Source organism: Paroedura picta, chromosome 6 (assembly GCF_049243985.1).
Source record: "Paroedura picta isolate Pp20150507F chromosome 6, Ppicta_v3.0, whole genome shotgun sequence".
Taxonomy (NCBI): Eukaryota; Metazoa; Chordata; class Lepidosauria; order Squamata; family Gekkonidae; genus Paroedura; species Paroedura picta.
Genome location: NC_135374.1, coordinates 109528021 through 109549448, shown reverse-complemented (window position 1 = coordinate 109549448; position 21428 = coordinate 109528021). Strand labels below are relative to the sequence as shown.

Below are 21428 nucleotides of genomic sequence, written 5' to 3'. Positions count from 1 at the left end.
CCAGGGACGAATAGAACGCTTTAACTTGGGATGCTGGTCAGGATGCCAATCTCCAGGTGAGACCTGGAGATCTCCCGGAATGAGCTCATTTCCACACTACAGCCCTCTCGGAGACAAAGGCTGCTTCGGGGGGTGAGCTCCAGAGCACTGGACACCACTGAGGAGGTCCCTCCTTTCCCCAGGCTCCGTCCCCAAATCTCCTGGCGTTTCCCTCCCTGGATCTGGCACCCCCCCTCCCCTCATCCCTTGCCCGCATCTGGCGTCTTTTGCACTTTGGCCGGTTGGCTTGAGCGTGCCCTTTATAGCCGCCTTCGCCTCCTTTTGGGGCTGAGTTCTGCCGTCCACTTCCAGCCCTCTTCTCCCTTTCCCGTCCTGCAGCGGCAACGGGGATCCGGACGTGTCGGGCGAGAGCCATGCAGGCGGCAGCCCTAGAACCCTTTCTCCCGGGCGGGATTGACAGGTAGGCCGGCCGGGCGGAGAGCGGAAGTGGGCGTGGCTCCGCCGCGGAAGTGGCGCGGGGCAGGGAAGGCGCTGCGCTCCCCCGGGCGATGTCCGGAGGCCCCTTCGGAGCCGAGGCGGCGTCGGGCATCGCGAAGCGCGTCCTGGTGACCGGCGGCGCTGGCTTCATGTAAGGGAGAGGAAGGCTAGGCGGGGATGCCATTGGCCGGGAACTAAATCTCCAAAGCGGAGTCTAAGGCTCCACTGGATTAGTGTGTCTATTGCGCGTATTAATAGGTTTTTAGTGCTGATGGTACCTGCCCTGAGCCGACTAGGGAAGGACGAGCTATAAGAAGAAACATTATTATGATTATTGTTATGTTTTTGTTGTGGTTGTCATTATCCTCATTGTCATCATTAATGATATATATAATAATAATAAAGCCACATTCCTATGGTTCAGCATACAAGTGTCTATGCCAGGTGTGCAGGCTAATGTCCAAGAAGATCAATTCGGGTAGAAAGGGACAAATGGTATCCTAATAAAAGAACGCATTTGGATCCTGTTTGTACCTTTTTACCTGTATTTATTATTATTATTATTTATACGTGGTGCTCAGATGTTATGATTTTAATATTGCAATGTATTGTTAAGGTTTTTAATATCTGTTTTATGTATGACTGTGAATGTATGCTGTACACCGCCCTGAGCGGCAAGGGAGGGTGGTATATAAATAAAATTAATAATAATAATGATATGTTTGGATAGTTGCCTACACATAGACACTTGTATGCAGAGCCCTAGGAATGTGGTTTTTAAACGACATTTTAACACTGGCAAATGTATCATTAAGCGTATATGATTTGTTATTTATTTATTTAGATTTTTATACTGCCCTTTCCATACAGCCCAGGGCGGTTTACAGGGAATGTTTTAGGAGACATAGAACATTATTATATTAAATAACAGCCACAACATAACATAACAGTAACAGTTCTAACCATAAATAAATGTGTTTAATAGTTTACTATAATGAGTTCATTAAACCATTTCAATAGAAATGTAACTATTTATGTTAGCACTTATTTCTTTTTTCATCTCAGCCTTTTAGGTTACCTTTTTCATGTAGGGTTGTTCCCCCCCTCCTTTTTTGATCCTCCTTGTTTTTGGCTGTGTCATCAGTTTGGAGAAGAAAACATCCTGCCCTTTTCACAGGGGCTTCCTATGCTGATGTTGGTCTCCATGCCCTGAAATGTGCCACTAAAGGGAAAGGACGTTTTCCTGTCCCTCCAAGGGCTTCATATAATGTTGGTGCTGGGAAATGGTGTTAAAAGGAGCAGGGAATGGTGTGTGGTGGAGTTGTTAACCTTCAGGTGGGACAAACGAAGCAAAATCATGGGGGGAGGCAAAACAAAGTACATTCAGTGTAAACACTGAGTAAGCCAGATGTTTTCCTAATAGTTTCACTCACCATCTGATGGAAATCAACAACTTTCTAAAGTACAAATTAAGGGACTTGTTGATTTCTTTCGGTGGTGAGTGAAGCTATTATTAAAATATTTCTGTAAAATTCATACGAGATGTTTACAATTTTTAAATTGGTTTTTCCATGCATTAATTTTCTGAACAGTCTTCCCCGTTGATGAAAGTAAGTTGAAAGTGACTGTTATCCAAATGGCATTTTGGGGAAGACTCAAATGTATTTATGTTGCGAAAAACAAAGTTGTGTAAAACATGCAACAGAAACACATTCATATTTTGACTTACTAATTGAGTGTTTATATTTGAGGGTATGTTTATTTTGCCTCTGCTCAGGAATTTGTTTAGCTTGTATCTGTACTGAGATTTAAATCAGGTGGAACAAACGGACCCAATAAGAATGACCAATTCTTCAAAAGATTTCGTTTCTTTGCCATCATAATTCCTGGCTTCATAGCCATGCTTTACATGCTTTATGCAGAGAGCACAAGTGAGTGTGTCTTGCATAGGGTTATGCTTTTCGGTGGTCACTTTTGGCTGGTCAGCCATTCTCCTGTATTATTTTCGATCTGCTGACCCCATTGTAAGCCCTTCTGGTAACCTGGTCTATGTTTCTATTCAGTTTGTCCAACTGGAAAGTGCATCACACGAGGCAGCCTATTGAGCCCAGGGGCCAGTGGGCCCTGCTAGATGAAAGCTGCAATTTCTGCAAGTGATATAGATGTTGTAGGTTTATGAATATATATATTGCCGTTTTCACTGTAAACCGCCCTGAGCCAAAAGGGAGGGCAGTATATATAGTAATAATCAATAATCAATCAATTAATTATTAAGAGGGAGGGTGTATGTCCACAAACAAACCTATGCTGGTACTGGCCGTGTTGGGGAAAATGGGTAACCCATGAAAGCTAAATGGATATTTGTCATCACTGGCCAACAGCAATAAAATATTTTTGTATTAAAACATTGATTATTTGTTGGATCTCGATTAAACTTTCTGAAATTAGTTGCTGGAAACGCTTCCTTGCTGATGGTATCTGCTGTTTAAATATGTTCCTTGTATTTTCCCTCCTCCCTGAACCTGCAGTGCGTCTCATGTGGTGGTTTCACTTGTAGAAAAGTATCCAACCCATATGATTATTAATCTGGATAAGGTAAGACTTCTGCTTTAAATGAACAACTATCAGAAGCTTTTGCCTGGTTTCAGATCTTGACGGTGTAAATTGTTTATGCAATTAACAGATATCTCACTATTAAATTATTATTTAAATTTGTGAGAAACATAGGTGTAAATTAATATGTATGCAACTTGTCAACATGTTATTCTGTTAAAGTGCCTTTCCTTTCATACATGAATCTTTTGTCAGCTTGGGCTATTTGCTCTACTAACAAGTAGGTTCTTGTATTTATATGTATTCTTTTCTTGTTTGTTAAGCTGGACTACTGTGCAAGTTTGAAGAACCTTGAGACAATTTCCGGGAAGCCAAACTACAAATTTATCCAGGTACATTGGATTTTTTAAACTATTATTTTATTTTCTGGCAGTGTATTGCAGTTGTAGAACTTGACACTTATGGAGCTCCACTCTGGTATTGTTAAAAGCGTCACGGTTTTGTTAAAAATTAACCGCTGTTTCTTTCCAGATATGTTTATCGCTCAAACTAACTGCCATTTGGAAAAATAGAATAGTGAAAATTAGTAATGGTCGAATCTAAAATGATAGAATTTGAAATTTTCTAAATTTCTAAATCTAGAAAATTTAAAAGAATGCTTTTCCTCTGTTTGGTTTTTAGGGGGATGTCTGTGACCCCGAGTTTATCAAAAAGTTGTTTGAGACTGAGAAAATCGATATAGTATTACATTTTGCAGCACAGACGCATGTAGGTGAGCATGGCAATTATACCTATCTCTGGCGTGGGGTATAAGCAATAAAATGTTCTTGAAGACTTTTTGTTCTTTGTGGGTAGGAAGCTCTGTCCTCAAGAATTGAGAATGCTTAGGGGCAGGTGAGCTCACAGTTTAGTGTCCAGCCCTTGTGGCGTGGATCCTGTTGGGGAGTTTCATTCGTGATAGGGAATCCCTGCTGTGAAAATTGCCTCCTCTTCCACTAAAAGCTCTCTGTGCAACTCCCCTGAAAACTGTTGCTTTTGTGTGAGCAAAACTATGAGTGCAACAGGAAGTGCACTTTGCGGCAGAGATTGTCCAGTGCGCATGGTATGCATTTAGTATTTAAAACTGTTCGCTGCTGCTGCAAATTTGGTATCAGAGTTTTGGAGACTTCCGGCCCTGTGATCCAAAACCATTTTTTTTTTGCAGTACAATATGCTGAATCATCTCAAAATATTTAAAACAAACTAAAGAGCCAGCTTGATGTAGTGGTTTGGAGCACAGACTTCTAATCTGGCAAGCTGTGTTTGATTCCGCGCTCCCCCACGTGCAGCCAGCTGGGTGACCTTGGGCTCGCTGCGGCGCTGATAAAGCTGTTCTGACCGAGCAGTGATATCAGGGCTCTCCCAGCCTCACCTACCTCACAGGGTGTCTGTTGTGGGGAGAGGAAAGGGAAGGTGACTGTAAGCCGCATTGAGACTCCTGGTAGAGAAAAGCGGCATATAAGAGCCAACTATTCTTCTTCAATGATCCTGATTCTATGAACTTGGACAGATTGTAAGTAGGTGGGCAGAAGGGATTGTGTCTGAGCTTGGCTCTTGTGCTCTTTTCTTGCATGCCCAGGGAAATGCTAATTGCAAATTTCCTCCAGACCAGACTGACCAGAGATTCTGAGGGGGGGGGTTGGGGGGGCATCATCTAGACATGGAATTGGGGTCATTGTGAGTGGACAGGTAGTTGTGAATTTCCTGCATTCTGCAGAAAGTTGGACTAGATGACCCTGGCGGTCTCTTCCAACTCTATTTTGAGGTGTTTCAACATATTGTACTGCAACAAAATATAGGTTTTGGATCATAGGTAGAGTCTAAGAGCCACTAATGAAGATTGTGGTTGAAAATGCGTTTGTTTCTCCGGGTGGCTGTACACTTTTGGCTGCCTTTGTCAGCTTGATTTTCTTCCTGGCTTCGTTAGTGGTGCAGAAACTGCTTCCCTCAATGTCTGCACTATGCAGCATGCTACATTTTAAACGTGGAGTTTTGGAAACCATTGCTGAAGCAGTGGCTTGTGGGCGGAGTATGGCACAGCAATTGGAGGGGGCGTTCTTTTGTTTTCTTAAGTCCTCCCCATGAGCATGCCGAAACACAGAAGGGGCCTCTATTGAACTGCGACTGATGGTTCTTAATTCCTTTCATGACCTAGGCTGAAAGCTTGTTTCCTCTCTTAATTCTGTTTCTGAAACGTAGATCTTTCATTCTGGCACAAGCTTGAATTCGGCTACGTGAACGTTTACGGCACTTGCGTTCTGGTCGGGGCTGCTCATGAGGCTCACGTGGAAAAGTTTGTATACGTCAGCACAGATGAAGTTTACGGCAGCAGCTGCGATAAGGTGAGCTTGAGTCATATGAGGCTTTGTGTGAGTCTCTTGCCTCCCTTTGTGGCGAACTTTTATGGTAACTGTACGTGAATAGAAGTGGATTACTTTTAGATGTTCTGGGGTACGGCTTATAAGGATGGATCGGCCAGCTCAGTTGGAAGTGCAAAGTGCTGTCAAGTCCCAGTCGAGTTGCTAATCTGTTTATTTATATTTATAGGCTGCCCTTATTGAGCCGTTCATCTTGGGGGGTGACTTACAACAATATGAACCGTAAACACATATAAATTAAAATTAATTAAAATTCAATAAAAGCTATCAGCCTGATCATTTAGTTGGTTTTAAATGGGTAGCTGCCTCTAGTAAGGAGAGTAGGAGGAGAGTCCAATACCGGCCAGTGTAAGAACCGTGCCAAGCTCTGTCATAGCGACCCCATAGGGTTTTCAAGGCAAACGAAGTCTTGATGTGCCATGGGTTGCTTCTCCATAGCAACCCTGACATTCCTGTCCAAATACTAACCAGGTTTGATTTCCCACTCCTCCACATGCAGTCAGTTGGATGACCTTACGCCAGGTGAGGACAGCGCCATTATCAGTACGCAGCTGTCAGTAGTCCTCAACTATGGCGCGATTTCAATCATTATATGTCATTATATGGCCATATCTCTGTCTTGTGTTTGTAGCCTTGTTATTTGCAGGCCAGCCTTAAAGTTTCAAAACTCCAGAAAAAGAAGAGTAAAGTAGAGCAAACTTCTTCTTCTTCTAGGAATTTGACGAATCGTCACCGAAACAGCCCACTAACCCTTACGCCACATCGAAGGCAGCTGCTGAATGCTTCGTCCAGTCTTACTGGGAAAGGTATCAGGTAAAAGGAAACAAGCCTTGAACTTCTAGTAACTGTTGGTGATCCGATTTCTAAATAGAGTCCCAATATGGACCAGGTACCTAGCTAACTATGACTGAAAGCAGCTGATGGCTCATCCTATAGAGACTGCCCTATTCTGCATTTTTTAGCTTTCCTTTTGAAATACTAAATTAATTGAAATATCTTAACTTTTTGATGGACTTGCACAAAAGTGATATAACCGAGTTACAAATGAATGGCCGTTTCCTGCGTATAAAAACTGACAGTATACTATCACTGTGGGCTTGCACATGTAATGAGTGCCCCAACCGTTTGAAGATCTTCAGGAGGGACCGTGAGACCTCTTTGTTGGCCTGGGTTTTTGGTAGGGTATAAACAGCAGGCATCTTTTTGTAGCGGAAAGATGCATTTGGTTCTCCCCCACCCCCAATTGTATTTTATTGCAATTTTTATGTGTAAGCCACCTTAAGCCAAGAGGAATGGCAGGGGAAGAGTGTTTGAATAAAATTAATATTTCCAGTAGCAAACAGAACTCTGTAGTTGGCATGGAGGTAAGGATGTCAGTCCCGAGGCAGGACCGGGAGATCCCCTGGAATTATAGCTCATCTCCAGGCAACAGAGATCAGTTCCCCTGGAGAAACTGTCTGCTTTGGAGGGTGGATTCCATAGTGTTATAGTCCACTGAGGTCCCTCCCCAAATCCTGCCCGTTCCTGCCTCCACCCCCAAAGCCTCCAGGTATTTCCCAGCCCAGAGCTGGCTGCTAGATACAGCTTCTCTGTGGGGCTGATGGAGACAAGCTTGCATCTTGTGGGTTTTCGAGCTGCTCCACTGCAAAAGGTGTCCTGGCGATAAGCTCTGGCCTTGCCTTCTTAACATTCCTGGTTCCATGGGGAACAGCAGGGTGGTCTTCAGGAGAGGCAGCCGTGCCCCCAGCATCCATTTCCGCCTGTCTTTGGCTTCATATTGGAAGCAGGAAGTTCTTATCATTGTGGTCGTCGCCAGGTAGGATAGACAAATCCCACTTTTCCAGATGCGGAGGCTAGAGAAGAGTGCCTAAAAAGTATAGGTGGAGAACAGACTGCTGGAGAAATACATTTCTTAGAGAATAAGGACTATCCAGTCCTTACACTTTTCTGAGAAAGCCGGGTTTTCTATTGTACCATGTTAAGGAACCGAACCTCCCAAGTGTAGATTCTTCTGCCAAGGAACTCCTGAAGCTGGTTTTTACTGAATCAGTCTCTTGGTCCTTCAGATGCAGGATTGTCTACTTGGATAGGCAGCTGCTCTCCGGGTCTAGGGCTGAGGTCTTTCTTATCACTTTTTGCCTCATCCTTTTAACTGGAGACACCGGGGATTGACCCTGGGACCTTCTATGTACCCAGCATGTGCCCCAGCAAGACATCTTAAGAACAAATGCAGAGTCCAGGGACACCTTTAAGACCCACAAAGTTTTATTCAAGGTATGAGCTTTCGTGTGCACAAACACTTCCTCAGGTACAGCGTCCAACACTGCTTACTACCCACTCGAATCTATCTTCGGGCAAGGACTGTAAGCTTTTTATGACTATTCTCATTTGTCGTCCTGACACTTTTCCTCTCTGTTTTAAAGTTTCCTGTCGTTATAACACGGAGCAGCAATGTTTATGGACCCCACCAGTTTCCGGAAAAAGTAAGTGGTGATGAAAGAACGGTCCGGTAGTATTGAGAAGACTTTTTACGGCTATTTACCTCATTAATATCCCACTTTTCTCCTTTGTGGGGATCCCAAGAAGATTACATGCTTCCCCTTTCCTCCATGTTATCTTCACAACAACCCTATGAGATAGTCATGCTGAGAGCGGCCCAAGATCACCCTGTCAGCTTCCGTGGCATGGGGTAGATTTGAACCTGGGTCTCCCAGAGCCTAGTCTTGCATACCCAAAACGCCACACTGGCTCTCTAGTCCTGTTGGTGCACCTATTTCTCCTGCACAGAACTTTGCATGACTCCTTGTTAGATTTAGTATCTGATTTCACTGCATCTGGGTTCTCGGTGTTCATTCCAAGTTCACGGAGATCCCTCGCAGTTGTTGGTGTGCCCCCCCACCCAACTTCGCCAGTTTGTTGAAAATCCCTCACAGATGGAACTAGCTAGGCTTGAGAAGCATGAAAGCTCGCAGCCCCTTTGGTAGAGAGGTGGTGAATTTTTCCCTTGCTTCCAGGCTGTTTTTGTGTGAATTTGGGAAGAACTAGGGAGGGGATCTCATTCACACTGTTCAATGTGTCTCCCTAGCCACACATGGAAGCATTCCATCCCCGATTTTTTTGGGAGCTCTTCTCAGATTTGAGAATCCTGTGCAGAAGGCTTCTGCAACAAGTTAGGCTAAAAGAGGCCTAAGCTAAGAGTGAACTAACTATAATCGTCGTACCTTGTCTTATATGTACACAAAACACTCAACCAAGAGAAGCATGTGTGTTCCTTTTAATTTTTCTGGCATTAATTCAAGCACACACACAAAGAGAACCTTGAGCATATAAACTCTGATTGATCTTAACTATATTGGCTCAAGGCCAGCATTTCTACTCATGCTAGAGCTATTGTGCAAGTGGAGACACAAGAAGAAGACAGGTAGCAGTTTGCATGAAGTCAATGTGGGATTATATTCCCACATGTGTTTCCGCTGGCACAAGATCTGGTAGACCCAATTTCTGGGCATTGTAATGTGTGCAAAGGGGAAGCACAAGGTGTTGCAGAAGATCCTGCATAGGTGGAACTGTATTAGGTATGTTTACCTTTCTGCTGGATTCAAGCCACTGCGTGATTCCTGCATTACCTATTTAAGCCAAGCGAGGGGCAGTATAGAAGCCGAACAAATAAAATAAATAAAAAATAGGGAATGTGTTTCCCTGAAACAGTCTCTCTCTCTCTCTCTCTCTCTCTCTCAATGTCCTTCTCAGGTTATTCCAAAGTTTATTTCCCTCTTGCAACAGAACAGGAAATGGTATGTATTAGCATCATATTCCTTTTTTAAAAAAATTATTAGGCAAGAAGAGTCCGTCAGTAGTGGCACATTTGTAATATGAACACGCTGAAAATCTATTTGATCATATGGTCACAATAGAAATCCTGATAACTGCTGCATTCTCAAAGGTTGCTCAACTGAATACTCTGATAGTTGTAGAGGGTGTACTCCCCAACAATGTTTTCCAGTTGCTTTGTTTTCCACCCAAAGCCCTAATATAGGTGTGACATGAAGTGAGTGGAGAGGCCTCACCCTTTCCCAGGCACGATTGCTGGTTAGTGGGTAGGAAGTCTTGAGGCTGAATGTCCGTCCCTGTAACTGAGAACACTGATTTCCCAAATATGCCACAGGACAGAGCCCCACGCTGCCTAAGCACATAGATTTAGCTGTCACAAGCTGGTGGGACCAAAGACCTTATTGCCTGCGTCTGCATGGCCACCTTCCACTTCCCTATCCAAATACTAACCAGGGCTGACCCTGCTTGGCTTCTGAGATTTGACCACATTAGGCTAGCCTGAGCCATCTAGGTCAGGACACTTTTGTTGCTCTCCCTCTAGGTATATGATAATTCTGCTCCTTTTGCAGTCCTCCAAATGTTCATTCATTCATTCATTCATTCATTCATTCATTCATTCATTCATTCATTCATTCATTCATTCATTCATTCATTCATTCATTCATTCATTGTTTCGACTTATTGCCCGCCACTTTCATAACTGGCTGGTGGCAGGTTACAACAGCTAGTGTCAAAAGCCCCATTAAAACACTTCTGGACATTCATCCTAAAACATTTTAAAACCATGGCCTTTGGCTTTGTTTTCTTGGAACCTTCATAACACTTTTGTAAGGAAGAATGTCCTCTGGCTGTGGGTGGCGGTGACTGAGGCAGACGTAGAAAATACGAGATGTGCTCCTGGGTTTTTAATATGTTGCTTAAATGTTTTAATGCTAAAATGTTTTAATGTGTTGTTGCGAGCCGCCCTGAGCCCCCAGGAAAGGGTGGCATACAGACTATCAATCATCAATATAAATAAAGTGGGGGCTGCTTGTGCAAGGCAAATTTTTGCCAGTGGTGAGTCTTGCTCTGCAGACCAGAATTGCAGCCCTTCTTCGGACCCTCTTATCAGCTCCTATCTGCTTTAAGTCACAGAAGTAACACGTTATCTCTCCTGCAATGAGTTTCGTTTAGCAGTTTGTAATCTTGCAAGTGATTCTATGACAGGGGTAGTCAAACTGCGGCCCTCTAGATGTCCATGGACTATAATTGCCATGAGCAAATGCTGGCAGGAGCTCATGGGAATTGTAGTCCACAGACATCCGGAGGGCCGCAGTTTGGCTACTCCTGATGTATGACATTACAGAAGTCCCTTGTTGTTTTTCTTCAAATCATACGAACGGATTGTCTTTCTTCCTTTAGTTGCATTCACGGTTCAGGGCTGCAGCGGAGAAATTTTCTGTATGCCAGTGACGTCGCCGAAGCATTTCTTACCGTTATGAAGAAAGGACAGCCCGGCGAAATCTATAACATCGGGACCAGTTTTGAGCTGTCCATTGCGCAGCTTGCCAAGGAATTAATCCACCTAGTGAGTAATAAACGGCAATTGGCCATTGCATACCAGTGCTACGTCATGAATTACGACTCGGGGTAGAATTATGGGTTGGATCCTTAGACGTTCGTCTGCTTTCAGAAGGAGCCTTCCGGCCACAGAAGGATTTTTTTTTCCAAACCTGGAGGTAGAATGTTGCACTACAAATGCAAAACAAAATCTAGGGAGAGGGTTCTGCCTGTATAGGGAATTGCACCAACACCTTGCTGTAGCAGAAACAGAAGAATTGGCAAGCGTAAAGGTGCGCCACATTAGGAGCCCAGCTGATCAAATGGCCTTGCAGTGACCCCCCCCAGTCACCTCCTCAGAGAGCCCATTCCACAAAGTGAGTGCTATAGTGGACCTGCACGGCACTGTGTGATGGCAGGCGAGCTGCCTAAAATGGAAGCTTGAGGACCATCGATGCCAAATGGGGACAAGAAGGAAGAAGAAGAACTGGCTTTTTTATCACACATTTTACTACTAGACGGAGTTGCAGAGGAGCTTACATTCGCCTTCCCTTCCTCTCCCCGCAACAAGATCCCCTGGGAGGTAGGTGGGGCTAAGAGAGCTCTGAGAGAACTGAATGGCCCAAGGTCACTCAGCAGGCCTTGTGCTTCCCCAAATGGCTTACACTTGCTTAGGCTTCCCCCACTACAGTTACACTGTGAGGTACGTAAGACTGAGAGAGCTCTGAGAGAACTTTGACTGGCCCAGGTCACCCAGCTGGCTGCATGTGGAGAAAGACTGGGAAGTCAAACCTGCCTCTTGTCCCACCATGCCAATCTCGCTCTCTTCTGCTGCTCCAGACAGACAAACACTCCATCTCGGTCTACCTCACAAGGCTGTTGTGTGGATGGTGCTCTCCCGGCCAAGCTGCTTACCCTGCCACGACCCTTGTGAAAGGGTCATTCAACCCCCAAAGGGGACCCAACCCCCAGGTTGAGAACCACTGGTGTAGAGAGTCATGATAACTTGGCTAACCCACATAAACCCATTTAACTGTGCTTCACCGTTGTAAATGAGAAATGTAAGGGCATAGAATACGACAGAAATGAATGCCTTTGTGTTAAAATGATTCCCTGGTGATCTGGTTCTTTTCTGATTGACAGATAAAGAATACCAGTTCAGAATCTGAGACAGAATATTGGATGGATTACGTTAAAGACAGGTTAGGAATAATTTTTTTGCTTTGCCTTAATCCTTGCAGCTGCATAAAATATTGTTAGTGATGTCACTTCAGTTTGGCTAATGCTGGCTAGATTTAATCCTTTTGTGCTCCTTTCATGTTTACGGGTCATGAGTGTACCAGCAGCAGTCAGTCCACTATGAAAGCAGTGGCAAACGTTGAGCTTTATCTGTCTAAACATCTGGGGATCGAGGCTTGTTCAGATGTTTATGGAGCGCTGCTCACCTATAGTGATGCTTGGAGGGTCTGCATGGAGTCAGAAGAAGACAGGTGGTCCATTCCTCACACTTTGGGTAATGTGTGTTCAGTGTGTTTGCAGTTGGATTTTTGTGTGCAAAACAGAAAAATCTACTCTGAAAGTGCATTATCTAATGTGTGCAGAATGGGCCAGAGTTAAAGTGTCTCTGAAAAATACAAAAGGGGTCATCTCTTTGGGTCAGGAGTAACCTATGGAGGCTGAGGGAACTTGGAAGTAAGAAGAGAAGTTGCGGGTGGGCAGGTGTTGGCAAAAGATGTGGTGGAACTTGGAGAGAACAGCCATGAAAACTTCAGGCACTGCTTGGCAAGCTGAACAGACGGCTCCAGCACAGAGGCTGCCTCCTCGCCACGTGCATCTGTACTGTTCCGAACTCGTTCTTGTGATTTGCCTACGATCAAAGGTTTTTCCTTGAGACCTCAACCGCTAGAAGGCACCTCGAGGCATTTCTGTAGTCAAACAAGGTTTCCCTTTTCCAGAAGAATGTCATCTCTGCAAAAGAATGCAGGAAATAACTGAGCACAGGCAACACTTACTAGCCTCGAAAGCCACTTGGTCAAAGACTGCAATAAAAGAACACAAAACAGCTACTGAAATGGTACAGAAGCTGGATTGTTTTCATATGTCTCTCCCCCCCCCCCTCTGCAAAGATGATGCCTGAATGCTTGCTAAGAACATTGGGCAATATCAAAGGATTTTCCTAATGGCCCCTTAAGTATGGCCTAGAATATTGAACCTGGACCAAGAAGATGCTGGTTCGAATCCCTGCTCACAATCTGTCTTCCTCATGTCCCTCACAGGGCTGCCAGCACATGCACTGCAATACGAGCATGAATGTCTGCAGAAGTGTGCATGCACACAAAATCATATGCTCAGAATTAAACTTTGTTGATCTTTGCTGGATTATAAATGTTCTGTGCACAGTGCCATGCCGAGGGGAAGCCCCACCCATGGCGGCCGCTGGAGAGCACCGAAAGTGAGCCAGTGGTAGAGTGGCAGGGCAGCCCCCGAGGCAGCAGCCGGGGAGGAGTACGAGGAGGAGCCACGGCCCGGTACAGACTGATTCACGGACCGGGGCCGGGACCCAAACCGGGGGTTGGGGACCACTGCTCATGTGCATTGGGACGTGGATGCCATAAAAACATCGTCACTCTGAAAGGGAGTTTTGACCATGCATACATGGCCACTGAAGCACTGTGGCAATTACAAGCCAGGTGACTAGGGACAGCAGCCCTTGTCTTAGAAGCACCTACAATTCTTTAAAAATGACTGCAAGGCCCGATCTAGAACATGCAGTTACAACCCCAGAGCCCCCACCCCCCCAGTCCAGATTGACATTTATTTATTTGCATCCAGGAGATCTGAGGATTATCTGGCAGGGGATCTTCAGAGCAGCAGGGGACCCAGCAGGGGACCTTCAGAAGTGGTTTGCCATTGCCCGCCTCTGCTTCATGTGTTCCTTGGAGGAATTGCTACTCAAATCCTTGGAGGTCTCTCATCCAAATACAAGCCAGATTTAGGCCTGCTTAGATTCTGCTTAGGCTAGCCAGGTTAAGATCAAAATGGCTTCCTAGAATGACAAACACTCTTAAAGTGGCCTCAGCAGCCACAGGATGGGCCCGAGGCCTCTGTCGCTTGTAGCTTGGCTGTATTCATTTCTGGCCAAATGCTGCAGTGCCAAAACACGCTCAGGGAGCCGAGTTCTGCTTGGTGCTGATCTTGTTTTTCTCGTGTGGTTTAGAAGCTTTAGGCATCTTGTCAGAGGCTTGAGACCTTTTAGCGGCTTGTATGCGCAAGTTGCATTGGTGATCTAAACTCTGTTTTCACACATTTGCTAAAGAGGTCCAAGGCTGGGACAGATTCAGCAGATGGGACTAAGCCAGAGGAAGTGGATTCTGACAGCACTGGATTTGTCTGCACGTTGGGAAGGTCTTTCCAAATCCTCTGAATTCCTCAAAAGTGGTTCCCTCAATTTAAACCTTGTTGTCTTTCCTCTCCCCCCTCTCCCCCCCCCCCCCCAATGCTTCCTTTTGAAGACCGACAAATGACTTGGGATACCCGATGAACTCTGGAAAAATGCACAGCTTGGGCTGGAGACCAAAAGTACCTTGGAAAGAAGGAATAAAGAAAACAAGTAGGTGATGCCGGCAATGCATTGATCATACGGTTTATTTTGGAGAGGGAGCACGAACTGTGCTATTTCTAGGAGTGGGCAGCTGCAGATTTTAAAGGAAGCGGCTTAAAACATTGCACACTCAATTGCATGCAAATATCAATATGACTCTTAATGAGATGGAAGATATTAAGTGGCAGGTGCCGGGGGGTGGGGGTGGGGGGGAAGCTGGTTGAAGTTGAGCATCTGGCTGTATTGTCGAACAGCCATTTCCTTTTTTCTTAATCCTAGAAAAAACTGAATTCGGTAGCGCCTTAAAGACTAATACAGTTTGTGCTAGGGCCTGAATTCTCTTCTACTGCTGCAGACAGGCTAACTCAGCTGCCCATCTAAACCTGTCCCTTAATCCTGTTGTTTAACTGGGTCTGGTCTGCGGAGGTTAGCTGGCTGGCTTGTTTTGTGTGTGTTTACTAGTTGCAGTCAGTGCGTCTGTAATTCTGTTTGTGCACTTTCCAGTGTTGACTTTCCATGCTCCATGAAGTTCATAGGCTGGTTTGGAAATGGTTGATCCAGCATGTAGATTTCAGGTTACTGTTTGTTTTCGGGAGCTCCAATGGTCGCAAGGTTGCCCAGCACCATAAGAAATTGGCATCATCGCACGGATTCATATGTGTGGGGCAGTACACTAGATCTCCTTTCCATCCCCTAGTTAGTAGGTATAACCAAGGGCTCTGTTCTGACCAATCCAAAATATTCAGTGTTGTCACCCTTTCTAGTTGAATTCTAAGCATAATATTCATAGCCAGTGTGGTGTCGTAGTTAAGAGTGATGGACTCTAATCTGGAAAACTGGGTATGATTCCCCATTCTTTCACGTGAAGCCAGCTGGGCGACCTGGGGCCAGTCCCAGTTCTCTCAGAGCTCTCTCAGCCCCACATATCTCACAGAGTGCCTGCTGTGGGGAGAGGAAAGGAAAGTGATAGGAAGCTGCTTTGAGACTCCTTTGAGTAGTGAAAAGTGGGGTACAAAACCCCAGTTCTCCTTCTCCATGCCTTTCTGTTTCAAATCCTTAATCCTTCTAGAACTCATTCTCATCATTTTGAGCCTCATAAATAGCTTTGGGGCCAAATCCTGCATATTCATACGTAACAGGAACTTTCACTGAATTTGCTGGGTTATTTTTGTGTAAAACTGTTCTGTAGAGCTGTTCTGTAAGGGTGTATACACTGTTAGCTACTAGTATTTAAAAGAAACCCTTTCTTTTTCTCATGCTAGTTGAATGGTATCAAGAGAACTTTCACAACTGGAAGAACACAGAGAGAGCTCTGGATCCTCACCCTGTTATGGAAGAGTCGGGATGACGTGTGCAGCTCATCTTGAAGGAAGAAAATGAAGGAAACCGTTCTACCTCCCAAGACCACAGTGTTATCGGGGGAAGGGGGGGGACTCTACTGAAGAGGGAAAATGAAGATGCCATGTCTTCAGGAACAATGAAATATCAAGCATCGACATGATCAAGAAGGAAAATTGAAAGGGATTCGGAAATCTTGATACATTTAGGGACCATTTTAATTCCATCTGCAATAGCAAAGCTTTAATGTATTTTTAAAATTAATCATGTGGAACTAAAGCCAATTTTTTGTTAATTGTACAGTGCAATACAACTCTTTTGTATTAAATGTGTTGTTAATTTTCAATGAAAATTGTAGGCAGCCACTCTTTCTGGTGCCTTCTGCTCATGGATTTATACAGTCGTAAAAAGAGCAGTTGTTTTTACTGGTTTTCTCGGAGCAATTGTTTCGGAACAAGTGTTCTATGACGCTATGTGATCAGTGTTTTTTAAAGCCCTGAAATGTGTGAAATTATGCAAAGAGTAAAGCTCTGATTCTCTTTAAGTGTAGCTCCTGTATTTGGTGGTGCTTTTTTCTCCTAGACTTTCAGCCACATTTGAAGTGGGAATACATGGGAGGTAGTGAATATAAGAACTTAAGACCTTGCTGGATCAAACCAGTGGTCCATCGAGTCCAGCCCTCCTATCTTACAGAGCGGCCAACCAGTTTCCTTGGATGGCCAACAACAAGGCATAGAGGCCTTCCCCTGATATTGCCTCCCGATTCATAGATTTCAGAAGATTAGTGCCTTTGAATGTGGAGGTTCCCTTCAGCTACCTTATCCTCCATGAATCCTTCAAATCTTTTAAAGCTGTGTGCTCCTGTGGACATCTTCTGGCAGTGAATTCCACCCTTTAATCACTCTGTGTAAAGTAGTTTTTCCTTTCGTCCATCCTGAGCCTGCTGCCCATCAGTTTCATTGGATGCCTTCAAGTCCTAGTCCGTGGTATAGTCCTTGACTTGACCAGTTGGTGCATCAGTGCTAGACTTTCTCTGTGTCACAGCATGCCCCCTGTGGTTACTGCATGTCCTCCTATTTCCACCTGGGGCTGCGAAGCATCAGCTGGCATTGAGGACCCAGATTGACTTTCCCTTGCAGACTGCATTGCTTTGATGAGATTGTGGCCTTGCATCCTCATTAGTCTCCGTTTTCACAGACATACTCTTGATTGCGGAAGTCCAAAATTTACATTGACCAGCCGCGCCAAATCATTTTTGTAACTTTGCTGTAAGGGGTGTGTGTTTGTGTGTTTGTGCTTTACTTAAGGTCAGTGCAGTTTAGGTGCCACCCAGGCCACGCTTGGAGCATTTCTGTCTAAATGCTTTTGTCCCCTTTGGTGGCAGCGCTGACTTGTGAGCAGCCTGGCCCCAGGTCCCGGTGGCTCCACAGAGCCTGGAGCCATTCCAGAATGAAGCACTTGCAACTCTTACAGGGGGCCTAATCAGAGAGAGTTCTTAACGCTGACCAGATGATAGTAGCTCCCTGCTTTGTGTGTGTGTCATTCACATATCTAGCCTCCAAAAAAGGGTGAGATCCAGTGTGCAGTAGGGGTTAGAGCAGGGGTGGGCAAACTGTGGCCCCAGGGGTGGGCAAACTGTGGCATGCTGGCAGGGGCTCATGGGAATTGTAGTCCATGGACATCTGGAGGGCCGCAATTTGCCCACCCCTGGGTTAGAGGGTTTAGAGCAGGGGTCATCAACCCCCGGTCCACGGCCCGGTGGCGGGCCGCAAAGGCCACGGTACCGGGCCACCGGCGGCAAGAAGGAAGGGAAGAGGCAGGCACAGCCACCGGCATGGCGGTGATGCAAACGCGCATGCGCGCTGTTGCCGTGCATTTGCGTTAGAGCCACCTGGTGGCGAAAACACGCATGCGCAGCAACTGCCTGTGTGCGTTTTCGCAGCACCCGGGCCGTCGGCTCTTCCCTCACTCCGGAGGCGGTCCCTGACCTGAGAAAGGTCGGGGACCGCTAGTTTAGAGGCTGGCATCCCTAGCTGGATTCAATGGATAGTTTCTGTTCTCACAATAGTTTGTCCGCCCGACTGCTCGTCGTCAGCCTGCATGTAGTGGAAGTGATCGCACCCCTATGATCTCCTCCCTGGGCAAAAAGTATTTTAATAAATTTCATTGCAACACAATGTTTGCTGTTGCTTGTGTAAGTGGGTCTGAACTAATTGTAACCCTGGCCAGAATAGCCCAGGCAAGCCTGATACAATCAGATCTCAGAAGATAAGCAGGGCCAACCCTGGCTAGTGTTTGGATGGGAGACCTTCAAGGATTTGGGTGGCAGTTCCTCCAAGGAATACAAGGGGTCATGATGTAGTAGCCCGAAATGGCAAACGGCCTCTGGGTCTCTTGCTGGGATCTCCTGGCTACACCAAACGGAATGCCGTGCGACAAATAAAGGGCTTCAGTGTGTTTTTCTATCTGCTTGAACATTGCTGGATCCAAGCCCTTGCCTTAGGTAAAGACAAGCCGAGCATCTTATAAAGAATCATGGAGTAGGGGGACAATTTTGGAGCTCTGTCCTTTCCACCCCAAAACCTGCCCATGGACTGGCAGGTCGCTGCATTAGATACAGTGCTCCTAAACAACAGACTCTACGGAATTTCTACTGAAAGATTCCATGATAAGGCCCATTTCAGCTATGTGTCATTTTAATGAATTCTGCCTTTAATATGAACCAGAAAGTGTCATGTTCCTTCTTGCCGCGTAGAAGCGATGATTGTTTTAGACTGATAAAAACAATGCTCTCCCCATTCTCATCGCGCAAAAGCATTCTGGTTTCCAGTATTTTTCTCTTGTAAAAGTGATTAATAGCAACCGAAACAGGATTGCCTGTTGCTACGCACCAGTGAAATTGGGTACCTTTCCATAGTAGAAAGCAATTTTCTACGAAGGAGGCATCAACTTTTAAAATGGCTATTCTCCAGAAAGTCCCAATTTCTTAAATGGGCTTTTCTTAAGAAGAAGAGCTGTTGTTTTTTTAATACCCCACTTTTCACCATCCAAAGGAGTCCCAATGCAACTTACCAACACCTTCCCTTCCTCTCCCTACAACAGATACCCTGTGAGGAAGGTGGGGCAGAGAGAGCTCTGAGAGACCTGATCTGTGAGAACAGCCTTAAGAGGACTCTGACTGGCCCCAGGTCACCCAACTGGCAGCAAGTTCGGGAGAGGGGGATCCAGCTCAGTTCTCCAGATCAGAGAACACAGCTCTTAACCAGGAAACCACGCTGGCTGCCAAGCCCCGTTCATTGGAGAGGCATTTCATGCGCCCTTAATGGAGCAAGTAGGCAGGTTGGCTGGGGAGCTGCTCAAGGTACGGCTGCTGTTAAAACATGGGCTTTTCAAAAGCAAAAGAATGTGAACTGAATTGGCACGAGGGCAATCTGAAAGCCATTTTCCTACTGTGCCTTTGGACCCAGCTGGCCAGGAGCCGAAATAGCTCAGTTGGGAGAGCGTTAGACTGAAGATCTAAAGGTCCCTGGTTCGATCCCGGGTTTCGGCAAGTGCTGTTTTCTTTGCACTAACTTTTCCTCTTTCCGAGTTCTGTATTTGCATAAGAAAGGCGTGTAACGACCGAAAGAAGAGAGCAGGGACTCTTTCCCCCACGGGTCCCCCAGAAACCTCCTGGAATCGCACTCAAAAAGATTCACTCCTTCGCTTCCGGGGCCAGGGAAAGGCAGGGGGGTGCCGAAGTTTGCAATGGCGTGTCTACCTGCACAAATCCGCCCACCTTCTCCAGAAGCGGCTTGGGTCCCGATCCCCCCCTTCTCCAGACAGGCAGCTCGATCGAATGGCCCCTAGCGCTGGGACACAGCCGGCTGCACCTATCAGAAGGCACCCAGAGACCTGCGCCCCCTTCAGGGTGGCAACAGGAATCCTCGCGTGTCAACGGGGTCCTCCTCCTTTCCATTCAAGGAAGCCTTCTTCTTCAGCGCCCCTCCTTCCTCCCCCTGTCTACTCTCTCTCGAATTTGTCTTTCATTTCATACACCGCAAGCCCAGAAAGGGGCAGCCAGGAGGGAGGGGGGGGGGGGGGCTGCAGGAAGAAGAAGAAGAGTGTGTTCTTATATGGGTTGGATTGCAGGTGTCATTTGGCAAAGCTCATTTGGGTGTAGGAGCACCACACACTAAAAGCAGAAGGGGGAGAATACAGAACAGATTGCACTGTTGTGTTTGTAGATTTTTACCAACCTGGAATCAGGATTGCATTTATGAAAAGCAGTTTCAATTGCTGGTGAAGGAAGCAGAAACCGTGTCCGTTGCAGAGTTATTTGACTCCCACAGGGAAGACAGCTTCCCTAACAAAGTTACCTTTCAAAGGTAAATTAGGTATCACAGAATACCTCTCCATTTTCCTGGGCCTGTCTGCAGTTTGCGGGTGGACAGGAATCCGTGGTCTTTGCAGTATTTGTTCGGGCTCAGGTTTTTCAGCAAAGACTTGTTTGCTTCAAAGCTCCACTTATTTTAGCTCAGGTTTTCTCAACCTTTTGACCACTGAGAAATCCCTGAAACATTCCTGCATGCTCCGAGAAGCCCCAGAACTGGTGTGATCATGCAGGATATGGCTGGGAAGCATAGCTGTGTATGCACCCACCTGAAGCACCTCCCCTTCTCACCCCCTCACTGGCCATTTTGGGAGGGGTGGGTTGATATGACCATATATGATCATATCACCAGGTATCAAATCACCATATTTGATCATATCACCTAGAATCAGTGAGATCAGGACCCTCGCTACTAATAAAATGAGGTCCTGGCTGCAGGTGGAGGGGGGGGGGTGGGTGGGAGGGAGATGGGGAATTAACTCCAATTAATAGCCATATTTTAATGTATTGGGGATTTTATGGGTTGGGTTGTTTTAGTCTTTTACTGTAAACTGCCGCGAGTCTTTGGGAGCAGCGGTATATAAATTAAAATGTAAATAAATGTTTAACATTTTTTTAAAATATATAAAATCAAATAATTCTTACACATTCAGAAAACCCTTCCCAGGCTGTCAAGAAAACCCAGGGTTTTACAAAACCCTGGTTGGGAACCCCTGATCTAATCGAACACTGCCTAGTTTTCCCACTGAATTCTGAGGTTTGCTCCTTTCCCTTCCTGTTCGCATTCTCTTGATGTGGTGCATTTTGCTTTCTCTCACATTGCACGCACAAAGTGAACTCTGTTAGAATTCAGAGGGTCTTCCTGTCTTTTTCAGAGAATGAACAGTCCTGATGAAATTCATGTCACTTTCAGGTATACACTTTTACGATGTGAAGAACTCATGGTTCCATGACTAAGGGAAGTCTTATGACTTACAGAAAGATGTTTGTATGTATACCGCTGCCATTATTTATGTTGGTTTAGGGCAATCAATGGCTGCCATTGTTCTGGGAGCCAATGAATCCTAACAGGATGTGGATAACAGGGTCTCTGTACTTCCTAAAAAAATCATTCACAGCCTGACTATCACTAGGTATGTGCAACACATACCTGGGGCTCTGGGGATCCTTGTTCACTCCCTCACACACACACACACACACACACACACACACACACACACTCACGCTTGCCTGACCTCCTTCCTGGACACTCCCTCTTCTCACCCAGACTTCCTCCTCCCTCCTCACTGCCCCCCCCCCC

General features: G+C 45.7%; 1 protein-coding gene and 1 non-coding gene across 2 annotated transcripts; both read left to right on the top strand.

Moving 5' to 3' along the window:
* The first annotated feature begins 471 nt into the window (after positions 1–471).
* On the top strand, positions 472–16305 carry TGDS (TDP-glucose 4,6-dehydratase). Its single transcript, XM_077343891.1, has 12 exons — positions 472–628; positions 3006–3072; positions 3354–3422; positions 3712–3802; positions 5269–5411; positions 6162–6260; positions 7871–7930; positions 9198–9241; positions 10680–10845; positions 11961–12019; positions 14330–14427; positions 15681–16305. The coding sequence occupies exons 1-12, from the start codon at positions 549–551 to the stop codon at positions 15764–15766; spliced, it is 1062 nt and encodes a 353-aa protein (XP_077200006.1). The 5' UTR covers positions 472–548; the 3' UTR covers positions 15767–16305.
* Positions 16306–19233: 2928 nt separating this feature from the next.
* On the top strand, positions 19234–19306 carry TRNAF-GAA (transfer RNA phenylalanine (anticodon GAA)). The gene has a single exon. It is a non-coding gene; the product is annotated as a tRNA-Phe (tRNA).
* The last annotated feature ends 2122 nt before the right edge of the window (positions 19307–21428 follow it).